Below are 19514 nucleotides of genomic sequence, written 5' to 3'. Positions count from 1 at the left end.
AGTCTGAGTGTAGCAAAAGTCTTTTAATAACAGAGAGAAACAATGTGGCATTATGTTGGGGAAACACCACCAACAGGATTCATAACACAACCCATGAGCAAAAACAACCCCACCCCAGGCAAATTGGGGCATGCCCTTTTCCCTTTGGTTCTTGAGTCCAGCAACCCCAAATCACCCAAAGTCCCAAAAGTCCAATGCCCCAAAAGTCTCTGTCCCTGGTCAGGGCAGCCCCAGAGTTCGAAAGTTTATCGGCGGAGCTTTACCTCCCAATCTGGGTGGAAATGGGACAGGGGTAAGAGGCACCTTACGTGATCTGAAGCTGACCGCTCCATAGCGGCGCTCCGCTCCGCCAGCCGCCCCACGAACTCCTTCGCTCAGCTGCGCTCCGCTCCGCCAGCCGCCCCACGAACTCCTTCACTCAGCTGCGCTCCGCTCCGCCAGCCGCCCCACGAACTCCTTCACTCAGCTCCACGGCCCACAAGCAGCTCCTGCCATCCACACACTGCTCCGCGTCGAACTGCTTCAGCAGCCGTCCCGCAAATTGCTCCACAATATATCTTCAGGCTCCCCCACTACTTAACACAACACTCAGTGATTTCAGCTCTTAGGTGAATTCAGCTTATAGTAGGGGAGCCCCAGTGCTGGTGCACTGTCAGCCCAAAGTGAGCTCAGCAGCCTATAACTAGACTTCTAATGAAATCAAAATTAGCTCTGATATTCCACAGTGGAGAGAGGAGGAAGTGCAATCAGCATGTAAGGCCCTCACCAAGGGGCCCATGCCACCAAGTATTAATACTTGTCCCCAGCCTCTCTCCATTCACACAGTTTTGGAACCCATGACCCTTGCCTAGCGAGTGCTACTTAGTTGATGGTGAATCCCTCCATCATAACAAAAGGCCACGTACAGTTCCAAGCACAGTTCCCATAATCAGGGTAATAGCAATTTATTCTTCCTGCCCCAATAACAGAGACACTGGGGATCCCACAGCAGCCAAAGTGACCATTTGGGCAGCTATGGTCTCATTCTAGGCGTGGTGGGTGTGCCTATGCAAATGAGATCGGCCCCTGAAGTTCTTTTCCACAACTTGCCACACCTCACCACCAGATGTCAGGGTGGAGCTCATCCTGACACTGCTTACAAAGATTTAGATTAATCTGCTCCTAACTGGTGTTTCACTTGTGACACTCCTGCCCTAGAGTCTAGCTGGCATCCATTTTAATAAACGCTGGGGGGCGGGATGGGGGAATCATCTTCATATCATTATAATTCCTTTCCCCAACAGAAAATTGGGCCATCAGTGTTTTCACATGAACTGAAAATGAAGCAGCTTTTGAATTCTGAAAGAAGCTAGAAATATTGTTAAATTAGTCAATGGAGGACTGATTTAGTGTCCTGAGATTTTACTGATGATATTCCAAGAGCACTTTTGAGATTATCAGATGATTCAAGCACTATCCCTTTATTGATCAAGACTTGGTAAAAATCAAGCAGAAATCTTAAATGACATCCCTGCTATTTCTTGGCAAATGCAGTTATGGTGGGTTGTTGTATATTTTTATCACCTGAGCTACTGAGTGAAATACTTCTCAATTCAATAATCTCTGCTGCCAAATAACTTAAACAACCTTGCCCGGTTCAGATAAAAATTATTTTTAGAGTTTAAAAATATTAGCCAGGAAGCTGTAAGTCTTGTTTTTCTTAAGACCTATTTTTGTGGTCTGTTAGACTACCATCCTTATTATAAAAAGGGTTTCAGGGAGTTGGTTGCTATAGCAACAGTCTGCTTAATGCTTTCAGAGCAAAAACCAACTTCATTGTACATTCAAAGCAAGAAAGAATGGGAAGGGAAAGGAAAGGAAATCCAACCTCTGTCTGTCTGAGTGCTGTGAACTGCAGCATCCTGTATTCAATAGTAATGGACTGAACAGCAGCTCCTATTTTCCTGAATTGTTTTCTATTTTCTGCCACAAAAGGGCTTCTTTTGACGTTTACAGAAAACAAAACATAAGATGATGTGCCAGCATTTCTCAGTTCCAAGGTGCAGCATCAGCAAGCAGAGTTAACCACCACCCAGGGAATATTTCTTTAAAAGCATAGTTGAGAATGCAAAATACAAAACATCTCTTTCAAAGTTGCAGTTGTGACAATTTCTTGTGCAGTTTCTTGCTGTATTATTTACAGTGAATGTCTGCAATTATAAACGGTACTCTACCCTGTTTCCAGTGAAGTCAATAATAGTTTGTTTTGCCATTGAGCTCGATGAGAGCAGGATCAGGCTGCAGTATTAAATAAGCCTATGCCTTACACTTTTTGTTAATGATTAGAGCTGGGAAATATTGCAAGAAAAGTACTGTAAATATGCAAAAATAAATTGCTTTATATCCGTGAGCATTCCTATGAGCAAATATTCACTAGCACAAATCTTTCTGAAAAAAGAACACGTCTGAAAGGCATGAAAATTTGAATTGATGCCTGACATTTGCATTAAGCGATGTTGGGAAAATTATTGATGGGTTTCCTTTCGATCAGAGAGCACAAATGAGCTGAAGTGCTATGGAAAACTAAAATTTACTGCAAACTAGAGCTGTGAAAAATTTCCAGGTTTTGAAATGTCAAGGAAAAGTTTCATTATGTTCAGTTTTCATGAAAAATGTTCCTGTTTTTAACCAACTATATTGCAAACATAAGCAAGTAACAAACTGTTCATGTTAATTCATTAGTTAACCGTTCAAGAATAATTTGCTGTGTAAGTGCCTTATATTATAGCTACTCTTTAAAGAACTTAGGTCCTTTTATCATCTGATCTCTTGAACAGTGTAGTCCAGAGGCCACCTTTGTTTGTTTCTAATAAGGAGAGAAACGTGCCCATGACACATTCAATACACAGCAATGGAGGAAAAATAACCCTTAGTCTTGCTGAATCTTGGGGTCTGATTCTCCACTGCCTTGCACCTTGTATAGTCATCTACCCCTGTGCAAATGTGAACTGAGAACACAGTGCTAAGTTTGGTTTTGTTGTTGCCTTGTAGGGTTTAATTGTCTGAACTTGGTTGGCTTTTGTGGCTACAGCACTGTAGTTAGTGTGCAGGGCTAGCTGTATTCTCCTGGTGCGCAGACCTCTGCATTTTCATTTCATGCACAATCATTTGCAGTTTGCTACAGGGTGGGATTCCACAAAGTCAGCACATATCTCTAGTGTAGTAGTAGTAATAATAATAATAATAAATAATTTAAAAGAACCATGCATCTATTACAGCTGGCCTGTTGTAGCAATTGTACAGTTTAGTTTTATGCATTTCCCACCCTGTGCAAAACAATCCTTCCCTGCTGCCTGTGCAACTTCAGGCTCAGAAATAGTAGGAATTGGGGATGGAGAGGCCTTCTGAGCCTGGTGGTGGTGGGTGTTATGTAGGAGAGGGAAGGCTTCTGAGCCCCGGGATGATTTGTCAGAGTCCTGGAGGGTTTTCTGGGAGATGGTCCAGGGCTGAGGGGGTGTTTTCCAAGCTGGTTTTCTCAGCCTTGAGGGGATAGGTATGGAGGAGGGGGGCTTCTGAGCAGGTGGGGATTGGATAGGAGGGAGCTGAGGGAACTGACCTTGTGAGATGGGAGAGCTGAGCACAGTTGGTTAATGAGAGCAGGAGAACTGGTGGGCATGGAGGAGATGGGAGGGTTAGAGCCAGATGTGGGGAAGGGGGAAAGGTTGAGGCTAAGAGATCAGTGAAGAGGTTACAGAGGGATAAATACTGTTTCCTCATACCTTGTCCTTGATTGTAAAATGTCCCAGTGTTTGTTTTTTATTTTGAATGGGGAAATAGGAAGAAAAAGTGGAAGCCTCTTCCTTCCCACATCTCCCATATGCCCCCAAAATGCTTCCCTGTGACACCCCATCATAATGTCCCAGTTTTTCCTTTGAAAATATCAATCAGCCTTCAAGAGAGGGGAAGAGGTTATGGGGAAAAGGCCCTTTGTTACCTGAAGACCCACTATTTAATTTAGGCAACAGCCATCACTGTCTCCTGTCACATTCAGTAACATTGCCATGACATTTTTAACCCTCATCCAAAGAGCTCACAGAGGGACAGAGGAGCCGTGCTTTAATGCCTCATGCAGTAAAGGGACTATCCACTCCCCATACTGTCAGCATCAGAGTCCAAGCGCTGGTATAAGATAAAGGACTTAGAACCTGCCTCCACAGCCACAGATGTTACTAAATGAGACACACATGCCTTGATCTGGAACAGAGTAGAGAGAGACTTGCCAAGTCATAGCTATATATACACACTGAAACCTTTCGTAAGTGGCCGCTAAAGGGATTGACTAGAATTGTTTCTTAATAAAGGTGATGGAGAATCGTGCTCAATTTTGGGTGCTCCCTTTAGATAGGAACACTAAGTACAGTTATCAGAGTAACAGCCGTGTTAGTCTGTATTCGCAAAAAGAAAAGGAGTACTTGTGGCACCTTAGAGACTAACCAATTTATTTGAGCATAAGCTTTCGTGAGAAATGAAAGCTTATGCTCAAATAAATTGGTTAGTCTCTAAGGTGCCACAAGTACTCCTTTTCTTTTTAAGTACAGTTAATTATGCATGCTTCCTGTGCTACAACTGGCCATCACTGACTCATGATTACAACAATGCCTCATCGCTCTAGTTATGATACCTACCATTTCAGATACATCCTGACTTACGTTTTACTGAAACTTCTAGAATAAAATAGCTACATGTTCAGGAAGAAAGTTACCCACTGAAGTATTCTGCTACCTGCTAGCAAAACTTTCCCATTGCAGACAGAAGTACTACTTTTGCTATGTTGTCTACTCCCACACGATCTCCCCTTTTTCTAGCTCTCAACCAGAGGTGACCTGCTTTTAAAGGAAATAACCAAACAATGAAAATGAGGAATGTCGTGACAAAACTTGTGCTCCCCAAATTGCATCAGGAGACCCTCAAACTCGGCTAAAGAAAACCAGCAGAGACTAGAATAGTGATTCAAAGTAGATCTATACTGAGATCTGAGGCATGATTGCAGCTCGGGTAGATGTACTTGGGCTCGCATGGCTAAAATTAGCAGTATTGATGCGGCAGCACAGGGTTCAGGAACACAACTACATACCAGGGTCTATGTCCTGCTTCTACAGCCTACGCCGAAGCCTGCACTGCTGCAACTACGCTGCTATTTTTAGCCATGCTGGCCCAGGAAAAGATAGCACCGGTATGCTCTATCCAAGCTTCAATTGCAGGGTAGTGAGACCCTCAGGGGTGGGGAGGAACAGTGAATAGAGGAGGCTTCTCAGTGAGCAGTACTAAACCTTTGAAGCAGGCCTAGGGGTTTTGGTTTTATTTAAAATGTTGTCTTTATGGGGGCTTGGTGGGTTCCCCCTGCCACACAAGAAAAATGTGAAAACAGTATTCTCCAATGTCACCTAGCACTGCTGTGCAAGTGATCTCTCTGAAACACCACCACCAGTCTAATTAATTTGTGAGGTATTCTGTATTGCATTCTGCTAATCGCTAAACTGGTATCCGCACTGAACAGCGTACATCTGTGCCTCTTCTATGCCAAATACACAACAAGGTGTGGCCCGTCACACACATTACAACCCCATGAAATATCTATGAAGACCATTTTGTATTAAGTGTATGAACGCCTATGTACCACTGTGAGCCAGGGATTATGTGTAACTCGTAGGGGGAGAGGGGGAAGGTTGCCACAGCTCCTCCAGGAATTAAAAACAGTAGGGGGTGATTAAGGTGAAGCGCTTAAATAATAAACTTCTCCAGGGATGTACCTCTCCCTGGGAAGGCTTGCATATACTGGTTCTGATTGTTTTTTCCAGCAACCAACAGACAAAGAAAGGGCTTTTGATGTAAAAAGTTTGTCTTTAAACTGACTTGGGGCCTTCTCTCTGATCCAACAAACGGATAACCCTTAGAAAGATTTTTGGCCTACTAGGACCCCATAAGACTGATGGGTGACTCCTGCTAAGCTCTTAGTATGTGTATAGGAACCGTAATTGGTTATTAACATGTTTTCTGTTTTTTTTTTCCTTAAGAATAAAGGAGCTTGCTTAGATAGAGCTGTATGGTCACTTGCAACTGTTCACTGCCCTCCGAGAGAAAGCAAAGCATAGGTGCTAGCCTTAAGGCAGAAGGGCTTGCTGGGGATACCATAACGTAAGGCAGGGAGTTGTGGAGCCTTAAAAAAAAACCCGGTCAGGAGAGCGAAAGATGCAGGTATCTGCCCAGAAGTGGTGATGGCTGGGAGCCAGAAACCTTAGGTGGGTGTCTTCAAGGGAGGACTGCAGGAAAATACAGGTGCAGTTATGTTGAAACGTAAGCCCCTGCCACGAGGAGCGCACAGTCTAAGGATGACCGCACAGACAAGCAGACAAAGGTCAGGAAAGGGGAGTACCTCCAAATGGAAAGTTTGGTACAAATCAACAAAAATTTATATAGAGAGCACAATGGAAGTGGGCTTTTAAAAGGAACTTAAAAATAGAGGCGGGGTAGGGACTTTACAGATGAATACAGAGAAACTGACCAACACGGCTGTTACTCTAAAAGAGAGACTGAAAACTCTCCTCCTTGCCTGCCCTCCCAAGAAAAAAACAACAAAATTCCTTTGTTTGCTACTAGCTGGCTGGTCACTACAAAATCAAACAGCTACAGAATATGCCTCAGCCAGTCCTTCTGCTCTACTCTCTCTATGAGCCAGCTGCTCTGTTCAATCCTCTTATATACTGGTATTGGTTAAAATGTCTGCTCAATAGATTCGATACTGACATTGATTTTTTTTTCCTCTGTGCCTTCCTATGTTTCATCAGTATTAAAAATAATTGCTGTAGTTTGAAGAACACTCCCCTCCCTTCTTTTTCCCATGAAACAATATTTGGTCCAATCCAAGGCAGATATTATGAGGTAATTCATTTGGGTAGCCAAAACCAGACCTGAATTTTTGCAGTTAACTGGCAGGAGGGTCTGCTAAGCCATTGAACAGGCAGTTGATGTGTTTTTATATTTTGGGTTTTGGCTCATCTGCACTTCTCATTTGTAACACACAGTGGTTTGCTGTGCTTGCGCTGTGCCTTAGCCACACCTGCTGAATACAGAACCTGGTTCCCCGCCAGTGAAAATCCTGATTACAGGGCTGCAGAACACTAGAAGCTAAATTCTGCTGTCAGTGCAAATCTGGAGTAATTCCAGTGCCTTCAGATTTATACTGGTGCAGCTGAGATCATAATTTAGCCCTCTACGGCTGCCAGGGAGAAAAAGAATCTCTATCAGACTGTAACCATGGAAACCCTGCTACTGCAGTCATGGGCAGAATGGCAAATCAATCTCTTCTGCTTCAAAATGAAACAAATTTAACACTGTTATAGAGCATCTGTCCTCTGAGAGAGAGCATCTTTGTTGAGAACTGTATGTCTAAAAATCTTTCCTGGTAAATACGCTGGTGAAATCCTTCTCTTCCTCTTTCTGACGAAGCTCTGATTTTACACACAGTAAAGATCCGTGGAAAAGTCAGATGCAGACAGTAGAGTGATACAGAGCCAAGTCCGGAAGCCATAATGTTTAATGAAGAAGAAAATTGTTTAATTTAGCATCTAGCTCTAGTGCCTGGGCACATGGTGACTAACATTCAAATGCACTAGTAAAGGCAGTGGCCCATCACCTTACTCTCCATTTTCTCTTGTTACATGGTACCATATGTCTCTAGCAGTAAATTTGTACCTGATGATGACACGTTTTGTCTCAGGAGTGGGGTGTGTCTTATTCTGTCAGATGAGATTTTTAGAATCTGCTTCTTGCATGCAAACAGGTTTGGGTAGCTCAATTTATAAATCCATAAGCCTCAGAAAAGGAGGCATTTCTGTTGAAATGCACATTCTTCTTGCCAACATTGGAGCACAGATCCATTATTTTAGATCACCTGTTTCCCTGTTCTATGCTACCATCAATGAGGGCTCTCAAGCAAAAGAATTGTCATTTCAAGCAGGGAGCTATTGCTGCCATGGCATTCTCTTTGAGTAGGGCTCATCTCTAGCATTCATTCTCCCCGTCTCTACTGGTAAAGGACATGGCTAACATAGCCATACTGATTTTGTTAGATCTCTCAGTTGTGTTGGATACTGCTGTTGTCCACAAGATTCAGTTTACTCAGCTGTGGAATCATATGGAAGTGGAGGGGAAGGCCTTTGAAGGTGTAACTACACTCTTTCCCTGCTCAAGGGCTCTCAGGTGCATTTCCTCAGGGTTCCATCTTTTTCTTTCCACCTGTTAAATATGTAGCTACAGCCACTAGGGATTATAATGGTATATTTTAGCCCACCGTGTTGCCAATATCTAGATGAGACTCAAATCTACATCTCCTCTCTGTCAAACCCAAATATTGCATCTCTGCTTTTCCTGTGCCTTAAGGATACAAGGGTGTATTCAGGGGAGCCAACTGCCTAGTTTAAGGTAGAGAGGATGGAAGTGAAGATGATCGGTAAGGGAAAACACTAGAGTTAGCCATGAATATGCCTTCTATTGGAGATGTATATCTGACCTTTACAATATCACTTTGCTGTATCTGGGTCATATTATACCCATTGCTGCTTCTTGCTTGCTAGATGACCGCTATGGCTTGCGCTGGACCGTCGTCTTTTATTTTATTTATTTATATATATATACTTGGCCAAGATGCATGGCCATTCCTCTTTGATATGGACTTTGTTGCAATCATCTCTTCCTTTCTAATCCTAAAACTAGATTATTGTAATGTACTCTATGATATCCTTGAAAGGCACCCAAACGTATCAGCCGATATATGATGCAAGGGCTTAGCATTTGAATGAGATGAGCTATTATGAGCACTTACAAGTGCTTGGTACTCTGCCCTATCTACCTCTTCACTTAAGAGGGCAGTTCCAAATATATGTTAAGATCTATGAATCCCAAAAGAAATGTGGGCCCAGTAATCTGAGAGCTGACCTCTCTCTACTTGTGTCCAGTCATGGTGGCATAATCTGCTCTTGCTGTCAATTCCTGGGGTGTGGTCTCCTGTCATAAATATAAAGGGAAGGGTAACAACCTTTATGTATACAGTAACCGAAAATTCCTCCTGGACAGAGATACAGAATCACTTACCTGTAAGGGGTTAATCAGTTCAATTAACCTAGTTGGCACCTGACCAGAAGGACCAATAGGGAAAGAAGATGCTTTCAAATCTGGGGAGAAGGGAAGGTTTTGCTTGTGCTCTCTTTTTGTTTCCTCTCAGGACACACAGAGAGACCAAGCAGGTAAACCAGCTCCTAAAGAGATACCTGAAATGATACATCTCAATTTACAGAAATTGTAAGTAAAGGCAAGGAAATGCGTTAGATTATCTTTTGTTTTAGCTTGTGAATTTTCCCTATGCTAAGAGGTAGTTTTATTCCTGGTTTTTGTAACTGTGAAGTTGAGTCCAGAGGAGAGTCCTCTGTGTTTTAAATTTTTATTACCCTGTAAAGTTACCTTCCATCCTGATTTTGCAGATGTGATTCTTTTACTTTTTTCTTGATAATAAAGTTCTTCTTTTAAGAACCTGATAGATTTTTAGTGTCCTAAAAGCCCGAGGGTTTGGTCTGTGCTCGCTTTGTTAATCTATTGGTTAGTATATTCTTCTCAAGCCTCCCCAGGAAAGGGGGTGAAGGGACTTGGGGAAATATTTTGGGGAAACAGGGACTCCAAGTGGCCCTTTTCCTGAATCTTTGGCTAAATCACTTGGTGGTGGCAGCAGTACCGTCCAAGGACAAGGAAAGGATTTGTGCCTTAGGGAAGCTGGTAGAAATAAGCTTAGGGGGTCTTTTATGCTGGTCCCCACATCTGTACCTCAGAGTTCAGTGTGGGGAGGGAACCCTGACAACTCCCCTCCAGGAGAATGCCATCCCAGCAGCTCCTCCTGTTCAAACTGAGGGATTGCTGCTTCAGAACCTTCAGTGCCAGGGTGTTCTCAGAGGAAGGCCCAAATGTCTGGAACCTGCCTGCTCTCATGACCCCTCAGAACCCAAATTTAGAGTGCCATGTAAGGTTGTGTCTATTCACTGACCCATAAACTGTTTAATACTTTTGTCAATCTCTTGCCGAGTATTTCTTACTTGTAACTTCCACTGGTGCACACCCATGTTCTACATCTCAAAACAAGGATGTTAAACCACTCCCTTCCTGCTTTAGGTGCAGATCTATTGTGCTAGGACTTACTGGTCGTGTTCCACTGATGTGTAACTTACAAATGGGATTTGCAAATTCACACCATGAATTGAGGGGGAGAATGAAGAGGCTCTGGAGCGGTTTCTCCCAGTTGTCATGCTCATTGCCAAAGTCATCAGGCTTCAGTGGCTGGGAGGTGAGGGTGAGAAGGAGAGCTGCTGGTACAGGGAGGTCCTGTGTTGGTAGAGAATTCAGGAAGAGAGCTAGCAGTGTATTTGGTCTCACCTGGCTGAGGAGAAAGCATGTGCCAGTTTGGAGAGAGGGAGGAGCAAAGGGTCATTCGTCATTGGGGAAACTGGAACATGTGCAGGTGGGGTGCATGTAGCTGAAGATCTCAAGTACCATCATCACCAGGTTTGAACATCTCCATGCTTGGTGGATGCATGAAGGTTGCATGCAGGTCAGGGTGGAAGATTATCGGTAGGAAGCCTGCACTGATGCTGCCAGTGCAGCGTTTGTTCGGTGGCTATACGAAGGACTTCAATCTCTAGGACTGTCATTGCAGTGCCTTTCCCAAGCATGACATTTTAGAATAGTGAGATTATCGCAGCCTTAGAGCTTTTGTCATGCGTAAACTCTCTAGGTTTAAGCAGTCCTGCCCAGAGCAGGCGTATTTTCTTATTGTTGTATTTCTCTGTAGCATTTATTTTCTGCCCTTCTCCCACTCCCACCTTCATCAATATGGTAGAGATCTTCAGTCATCTTCCAAAATATTAAAATCCAAAATGAACCCACAAGCCATCTGTTAATGTGGGATCTAGAACAACCAGGGAAGATGAGTCCAGAAAGGAAAACTCCATGATACACAGTTAATAGCTACCACCACCGTTATTTCTAACATCCATGCTAAATACCATTTTAATAATTGTGTAAATTCATTTTCAGTAAGAGTGTAATAACCACGAAGGAGGCTGTAGCAAAATGATTCCCTGAAATTATGTGTTTGATCACACAACCCACAAATATGCAAATTCCATCTACATTTTAAATTGGTTAAATGTGTATGCTATTCGTTTGTTAGACAAATCTTCTGTCACAAACTAGCATATCCCTTTTGCAAAGAGCAAATATTACCACCTCTTTGGGGCATGGGCTATGGCATATGAACTCTATTATATCCCTAATGCTGCAAGTATCCACACTGACAAGTGGTGGCATATAGCAGCTGCCATTTGATATGATGCAGTAGAAAATGCCCTGAGACCAGTAATGTCTACTTGCAGTATATCTCATATCGTGTTTCAATACAGGATATTACCACTTCTGACAGTTACATCAGCTACAATTCTGCCCTCCCTTTCTAGCAGACAGTGATTGTTTCCTGCATCAGAAATAGAATTTCTTCAAACTGTCCAAGCTTGAGAACTAATGGATCTGCATAGCAGAGCCTTACGAGTGAATTTCAACTATAAAGTAGAAACAGCAAGCAAACGTAAATATTGGTCCACTGATCTAATGCTAGGTAGATATGGCCAGCATTGGGGACTTATCTGTTGCAACTCTGACTGCTAATCCTTCCTTTTTTTATTACGAATTTTTAATTATGAATCTCACAGCAGCAGCTAGTTCCAAGAGCTACAGTCTGTTCTTTCATGGCTAGGTGCAAACTGAAATTATGGGAACTATAGTGGAAAAAGAAGCCATCTTGGGTTGTCATTACAAGTACAATAGCAGAGAGCAGAACACTTCGCTGATGATGAGCTGGGCCAATCGATACAAGATTATTTTTTTCTTTTTGGTTATTGGAGTGACGATGGTAGGTCCATAGTTAGGATGCTTTACATAACTGATTTTGGCCCCCCTTCAGAATCCACAGTCACATTGGCCTCAAAATCAGCAGTTTTAGCCCTGGGCCTGAGGTAAAAATTTTCTACAAAATGTAAAAATCATTGGAGAAAGGGATTTCCTGAATTATGGCACTCTGAAAATAGAGCTGCTCAAAAAAGTACCACAACCACCTTTTTCTAAATCCATTTGACAAAAAAAAATGTAAAGCAGCAGGAGTTAAAAAGCACCTTACCTTACTTGATTAAGATCTAGTGCCCATCACCAAAATTTTGTAAAATAAAGTATATTTCAGAAGTTATTAACTAGCAATTATAGTCGCAGAGTACATCAAATGACTGCTGGAGACCTAGGTTTTTACTGTATGGGGAAGGGGAGGAAGTCTTTGGCCCTTTTCTTTTCTGAGAGCTTTCAAAATGTGCTACCCTCTGGCTACTGTTGGGATGCTTGTCAAAAGGGTAGCAAGGTGCGACTGAGCTTCCAAAGGGTTGGGAGGGGCAGGAACTCTACAAGCCTAGGACTCGTACATGGAAGAGCACTCTCCCTTCCTTGCCTTCTCTACTTGACAAACCACCTGGGGTTAAGCAGAGGGGACTCCTGCTGCTGTGAGCTACAGAACCCTTGCCTGCTGCAGAAGCCAAAGAAGTGCTAGGGTTCTTCAGTTCCTTCTTCTGAAGCACTGAGCTTCTCCTTTGCTCCTTCCCCTGACCCTTTCTTCTCTCTGCAGCCCTCTTGCACACACTGCACAAGCTCTGATGGCTCCCAGGAGACCCCCCAAGCATAAAACCTTGTAAAGGGGTATTACAAGGCATAAATTGTGCAGTCCCAACAAGCATCACAAAGCTCTTCAGAAGGTCAGTGCCAGGCAGAGCCTCCTCTGACGCACACCTCCTTGGGTCCCTAGAAGAAGGTTCCCTCCTAAGGATCTTAAGAGGTGCACATTTAGTGAGGTCCCCCTTTACAGACCTGAAGAAGGCAATCCCTCTCCAAAACTTCTTTCCCTCCCCAGTCCCATTTTATGGTTATTTAAAAAAATAAGGAATAAACTCTCAAATTGTCACTGCTGAGGAGTTCAGGTTGCTGGACACTGTAAGTTCTTCAAGACAGGGACAGTTTCTCCTGTTGGTACAGCACCTACCGCAATGGGGCCCCTTTCTCATCTGACCCCTAAGCCCTGCTGTTCTCAACATGATAAATAATCTGTGGTTTGAGGCCATGTTACTTTTCAAGGACATTAGAGTTAAAAATGTTAGAACTCAGAAAATGCAATTAATGTTCCATGTGCAAGCAAGATATCCAGACTACTTTAACTTCTTGTAGTGATGCTCTGTAGTGGAGGGGAATCTGCAAATAAAGCTGTATTGTCAATATTGGAGGGAACTTTTGTAAAATCTAGCATTATGCGATGAATGCAGTTTTCTGTACACTTACTATATGGCCGCCATGTTTTGACATCCAGTATCAGATATGTCAGTTTCTGCAGTTGTGATCAGGAATGTTCCTGAATTTTCCGTACCTTCTGGAAAATTGCTAGGTAAATATGTGCAACAATCCCTGTGAACTACTCACTAGTACCATATATTACACTGTTTTAACAACCCAATGTACATGTGTAGAATAATGCTCTACAATTAGGCACTATTGATTTTGATGGAGTTACATGAGAGTGAATGTGGTTTAACTGAATGAAGAATCAGACCCAGTTTCTCCTTCACCTTTGCATGGAGCTCTCATTCATGTCCATGAACTTGACTCTTAGGTAAGGCAATATATGGCCCTCAGCTTTGGGAGTTTGTGCAATTTTAACTCTTTTTCCTTATTTTGACTATCTCTATAAAGTAGATGTTAAGAACCTGGTCAAACTGCGAGGAGCACAAAGTACTCAGTAGAACCAGGTGTAATGGGCTTTAATTCTGTTTAAAGGGAATGGCTAACACTTCATATTTTCACATTTTATTTCAATCTTCTCTGCAAGAACTTACCTTGTTACAGTGGTGTGTCATTGATGGTTCTTGCCAGTCCCTGCTCTTTCTGTGGTTGTCACCTCTGGGGTACTAGGAAGAGTGGCCCCTTCAAATAGACCTTGGTAGTATCCCTCTGTGTAACTGCATGAGATTGTGCTGCACTGCTTAGATTCATTACTTTGCAATGGTTTGTCCAGTGAACTGTTTGTGCAGTTTTGGGAAAAATCACTGGGTACAGCCGAGCAAACGGAGTTGAAGAGAGGTAAAAATGTTGGCCTAGTAAGGGGTGTCATACTGTTAGAGTCACTTGGACTGGGTTCAAGTCTGAAGTCTTTTATGTAAGAGAGGGCTTGATTATTTAGATGGGCATATTCAAAATTTATCTTATTCCCGGTGACCTGACTCATATGATCTAGGATATTTGTTCTGTGTTTCTGATCTTTAGAGCAAATTAGTTCCTTATTTTGTTTCAACTGATATGGATTACTGGCTTTGAGGCTTGCCTCATAATTATCTTGGTTTGTGTGAGGGAGACCAGGATATTCTAAACTCTGGGTGATACAGTTGCATTCATTTTGCAACAATATTTTGTTTTTGTATTGAGACATCTTACAAATTATGTTGTTCATTTCATTCCCGATGCATTTGTCTTCTAGATGTTTGTTTTCATAGCTGATTTTTAAGGATGCAACTTGAGTGACACAACGTTCCAGAAGCTGCACTATAGTAGTGTCACTTTCCCTTTGTGTGGGGCTGATGTAGTTTTGAAAGTGTCTCAGAGTAAGAGGCTGCATTGGCTTGTCGCAGGAAATAGACAAAGAATGATATATTGTTTTATTGCCAACTGCTGTCTCTAGGGAATCTACTGGGGAAGTTGCTGCAGTCATATAAGAATAACAGGATTCCACTTCCTGGCTATCATTTAGCGAAGGATTTTGAGAGCTCTGGCAAGCAGGCTCCATGCTCAGGTCACCCATTAATGGGGCTTTATCTCCAGGTTCCTTGCATTCTCCTGAAACTGGCATCTTCTCTTTTTCAGACAAACCGGTCCCTACAGTGTCTCCAATAGCTTGTGATCTTGGCACATTACCTGATGTGCTGTTGGCTTCCTGAAGCCCAGATTCAGTACACGAGTCCTCAGGGCAGTTTTCCTCCCTTACCTGAGAATGCCCATTAGCTGTATGAGGCCAAGAAACTTCCTTTTGGTCTTTTTCAGCCACGCCCCCTAAACACGTCTCGGACATGTCATTGTTATCAGCCAAAGAAGAATTTGGATTAGAAATATCAGTTTCTCCCTTGGTTTGTTTTTCCTCCTCAGCTGCTATGTGCTCACTCCGGCATGGACTGGGACTACAGGAGACCAATGGATCACCACTTTTTTCCAGCTGTGATTCGGGACTCCTAATCGGGTCTGTGGGGGAAACCAACCCTGGGTTTTTTCGCAGCCAGTTTATTATCCCCATGGTCAGTGAAAGTTCAGTATCACAGAGCTTTAACAAGCATTCCTTACCTTTCCATGTGCTGTGAAGAAACCCTTGGCTAATGATGTCAACAGCTGGCTGTGAAGCCATATTCTCCTCCGCTCCCACGTGAAAGCTGTAAATTGACAAAGGGATTTCAATGGCCTGTTCTGAAATGCTTTCTGACATACACAGCTCATCGTCTAGGACTGGGCTTATTTTGGCTTCATTAGGATCATAGAATAGTTCATAAAGGGCATCGCCACTGTAACTGTCTCTTGGAAATCTACCTGGAACCCCAGGAGTCTGAGCCTCCTTCATTTCATCATCCTGCCCGGGAGAGAATGAATCATAGTATCCTTCATCGCTGGTGGAGGTGGATTCTTGGTGGTCACTTTTTGGTGTCCCTGTATCTATGGAGCTTTCTTTGGAACTGTGAGGATCTTTATCAGGTGACACCAGCAGGTCAGTCACTGAAGCAGCAGCTTCATGTTTAGTCTTTTCCAAATCAGGACTGGGTATCTTCAACAACTTCCTATCAAATAACGCGCTCTGATGTAATCGCACCGACTTGTTGATGTTGTCCCAAAATTTCACAAAGTCAGCTGCTTCATTTTGGGCAGGGGATGCCAGCTGTTCCACCCCCCCTTGAAAAGACCCCAGGACAGGGCTCTCTTTGTGCTTGGATCGCCTCACCAGCACTTCTTTGCTGCTCTCCAGCTCCAAATGAGCAGAGCTCTCATCTGCAAAGATTTCCCCACATCCAGTGAGAGAGTCAAAGCTCTTCAGAGAAGCGACATCTTCACACAGAGCATTGCAGTAGTCATAGGAGGAATCAGACTGCATTTCGCTGTCAGAGAGGTCTTGTGCCAAACAGTCAGCTGCAAAGGTTTCTCTGGGTTTGAAAAGATACTTCCCAAGCCTGCCTGACAGCTCACTCTTCCACGCTGGAGAAGGTAGCCTCTTGCCCTTCTCAGCTAGCAGTGTTAGGCTCTCTGGTTTGTTTTTTTTCATGTGAAATATATCCCGGAGCCCTTTTGTAGATCTCTTAAGGGAAATCCTCTTCCTGGGAATGCTTTTTGCTACAGCTGGTACAAAAGGCATCTGTGGCACAAAGTTTCTGTAATCTATCATCTGCTGACTGCTGCAAGTGGACTGGCTTGGGCTGAACATGGACTCTTTCTTACCACTAGAATTCAGGGTACTCCCCACCCCGGAAAAGCTGCTGCTGTTGACGAGTCGCCCTTTACTTCTTTCTGGAGCTGAAAAGCCCTCCTTGTAAGCTTTATCACTGTGGCTGCATCGTTCTGTTTTGTCTACCCCTATCACACAGTCATGGGTTTTACTTTTTTTTACCAGTTTGTAGGAAGACCCAGATGGTGCTAAGATGTTTTCACTAGCCCCGCTCCTTGCTGTTGTATTAGAAAATCGGTCATTTTTGTGTGTGGCCAATCTTGCCGGTAGGACCACATCACTTTTGCTCCCCTCGACTGCTACACTTTTGTCTTTTCCTAGATCATCCTTGTCTGTAGGAATCACGTCCACCAATGGCGCTTTCTCAGAAGTCGGCTGCAAACTTGATTTTATGAAGGTCTTTCCTCTCCTTAGCTCCATGCTGCTTCATCACATTTGTTTCTGTAGAGGAAACAGCAGAATGAAATCTTAAAATCTGGCTAGCAGTGTGCTTTCAACTAACCAAGGACTCGTATGGATTTGAGGTATGTTTCCCAAACAGCTAGAACCCCATTAGAACTTGTATATTTTGAAGAACATCTAGAGAAATGGAGGGGGGGGGAATCAGTAATATTAGAACTGATTGTATTTCTTGCAAGAGATTTCAGTCAATAACTCATGGTGTTGCTTGAAAATGAGTTCAAGTGAAACACGGGGTGTTGCTTGTAAGGTTTGCAAAGGTCTGAAGGAATCAGCAGGAAGAACAGGTCACTCTAGGTTGGTGGCTAGTTGGCCTGATTGCCTTTGAAACTGTCAAGCTGCTGAGCTCTCAGATACAGGATCAAGGCCATGCTAGAGCAGCTCAAAGGGAACAGATGCTATTCTAATATTGGAAGTGGCACTGGAGAACAAAGGATCGGTGGATACACCAGGAACTTTTATGCCAAGGGCCTGCTTTGGGGAGGTAATTATCGTTCATTAACTTATGTATTTGATTAGATCAAGGTATGAGGAAGATCCCAAGTGGGGGAAGCACCGAGGGTGTAAAATACAACACAAGAGATTTTCATTTTACATGGAAAATCTCTGCAAAGCAATCCCTGCCTGTGCATCGTGAACTGGTCATTTGCTTGAAATGCATGTGGAAACTGAATTACTGTTGCTTCTGCTGAAGTGTGTGAAAAGGACATGAGCTTTCGTGAGCTACAGCTCACTTCATCAGATGCATAAGTGAGCTGTAGCTCACGAAAGCTCATGCTCAAATAAATTGGTTAGTCTCTAAGGTGCCACAAGTACTCCTTTTCTTTTTGCAAATACAGACTAACACGGCTGTTACTCTGAAAAAAGGACATGCTTACCCCTAACACCACCTACTGGTTGGGTGGGGGTATGGCAGGTTGTTTTCCTATCAGGAGTCCCCCTTTTATTACCACAGTTCTGCGCTGCAGTGGTCTGTCCTTCCAGTGACCCTGCCCTCCGGCCAGGTCACATTTGCAAGTCTATGCCTTTTGGGGTATGTATAAAGAGTCCAATAGTGGGAGGAGGACTCTTTGTGATTAAGCAGGAGGCCTCAGGACTCCTCTCCGTCTTGGGTTGAAATCTCACAGCCCAGATCCTTTTATCATCAGGGTCTTCTCCCCACAACTAGGTTCCCTGCTGAAGGATAAACTTCTGTAGTTGTCCCTCCTTAAAGGTTGGTAGAGGAGCCTGACTAAGATCACCAGGCTAAGATCCAGGGCCCAATGGTAGGCACCTATATCCTGCATCCGGGGGTGCTGGGCAGCTGCTTCCCTGGATCACTTCCCACCAGTCCCCTCTCTTCCCCCAGGGTAAAGCAAAAAAGAGAAACACAAGAATAAAGTCTCTAACCTCCAGAGTGTGTCAGGTCCCCTTTTTTGTAGGCTTGGAGAGGTCACTACAGCCAGGCCTCAGGCAGCAGGAGCTCCTGTGTTGCTCCTTCTCAAGAGCCCAGCGTGTAGGTCAGCTCATTTGCCTGACGTTGAGCTGCTTCTGCTCCCCCTTTAAAGCTCCTTCTCCAGCCTGTGCAGGTATAGCAGGTGCGGGCGGTGAGGCCACCTGGGCACAGAGCAGCTCTCTAACCCCTACCTTTCCTGGGGGATTTTTACACCCTATCACAGAGTGCAATCTATAGTTTTCTGTAGTACTACTTTTAGTATAAAAAATCAAAAGTAGCTTTTATAAAAGGCACCACTAAATATCACTGGACAGTTGGATTGGCTTGACAAACATTTTTAACTGTACAATGACCAACTATAGTACACAGATGCATTGGCAAAACATATGCACATTGTACATTGATTACTTTTAAATGCACATGCATTGCATAGTTCATTGCAAACTTGAGGTCTACACTTGTATGCTACATTGTTCAGTACGGTTAATGTTTTCATGCAGTACATAAACATTTAAATAAAATATTCATGAAAGTATTATGCCATAGTCCACTCCCCTGGAATTATTTCATAAATAGACAGCACTTGTTTCTCTTCCTCCCTACGCCAGTGTAAATCAGGAGTAAAGCAATGAGATTATAGCTGCATAATTCAGAACAGAATCAAACTCATCATGCAAACTCTCATGCAAACAAAATTCTTATTGGACAAAAAGAGTGGCCCAGATTTTTATTCAAAGGCCTGTTCTTTTTTTAAAAAATAAAAAAATAAAATCCCTTCAGATCGGCACTGAATTAAACCTCAGTTTAGAATTAAATTCTCTAGATCTGCATCATTTACACATACACTAAAACTAAAATCATCTGGGCCCTGAAAGTAAGCAATAATTGAGACTGCATTACTGCACATTAAAAGACACATTAGCAGCACAGTGTTACATCCAACACTCGTTGATAAACCATGCACAGCTACCCTAGCAGAATAAATAG

At 43.3% G+C, this 19514-nt stretch overlaps 1 protein-coding gene across 3 annotated transcripts in view; it reads right to left on the bottom strand.

Annotated features, from left to right (window-relative positions):
- AMER3 (APC membrane recruitment protein 3) overlaps positions 1 to 19514 on the bottom strand; it is a 57961-nt gene that overhangs the window by 31156 nt on the left and 7291 nt on the right. For 2 of the 3 annotated variants that reach the window (XR_014712995.1, XM_084639317.1), the window contains exon 2: positions 13998 to 17074. Coding sequence is in view for 2 of the 3 variants with exons in the window: in XM_084639317.1 (XP_084495443.1) it covers positions 14015 to 17053 (3039 nt within the window). In the remaining variant the exon portion in view is untranslated. Of the gene's footprint in view, positions 1 to 13997; positions 17075 to 18481; positions 18561 to 19514 lie in introns of those variants that run through there. The other variant, XM_084639318.1, reaches the window with a different exon arrangement.

The sequence above is a fragment of the Lepidochelys olivacea genome, assembly GCF_965140295.1.
Source record: "Lepidochelys olivacea isolate rLepOli2 genome assembly, chromosome: 9".
Lineage (NCBI taxonomy): Eukaryota > Metazoa > Chordata > Testudines > Cheloniidae > Lepidochelys > Lepidochelys olivacea.
This window is presented reverse-complemented; position numbering and strand designations above follow the sequence as displayed.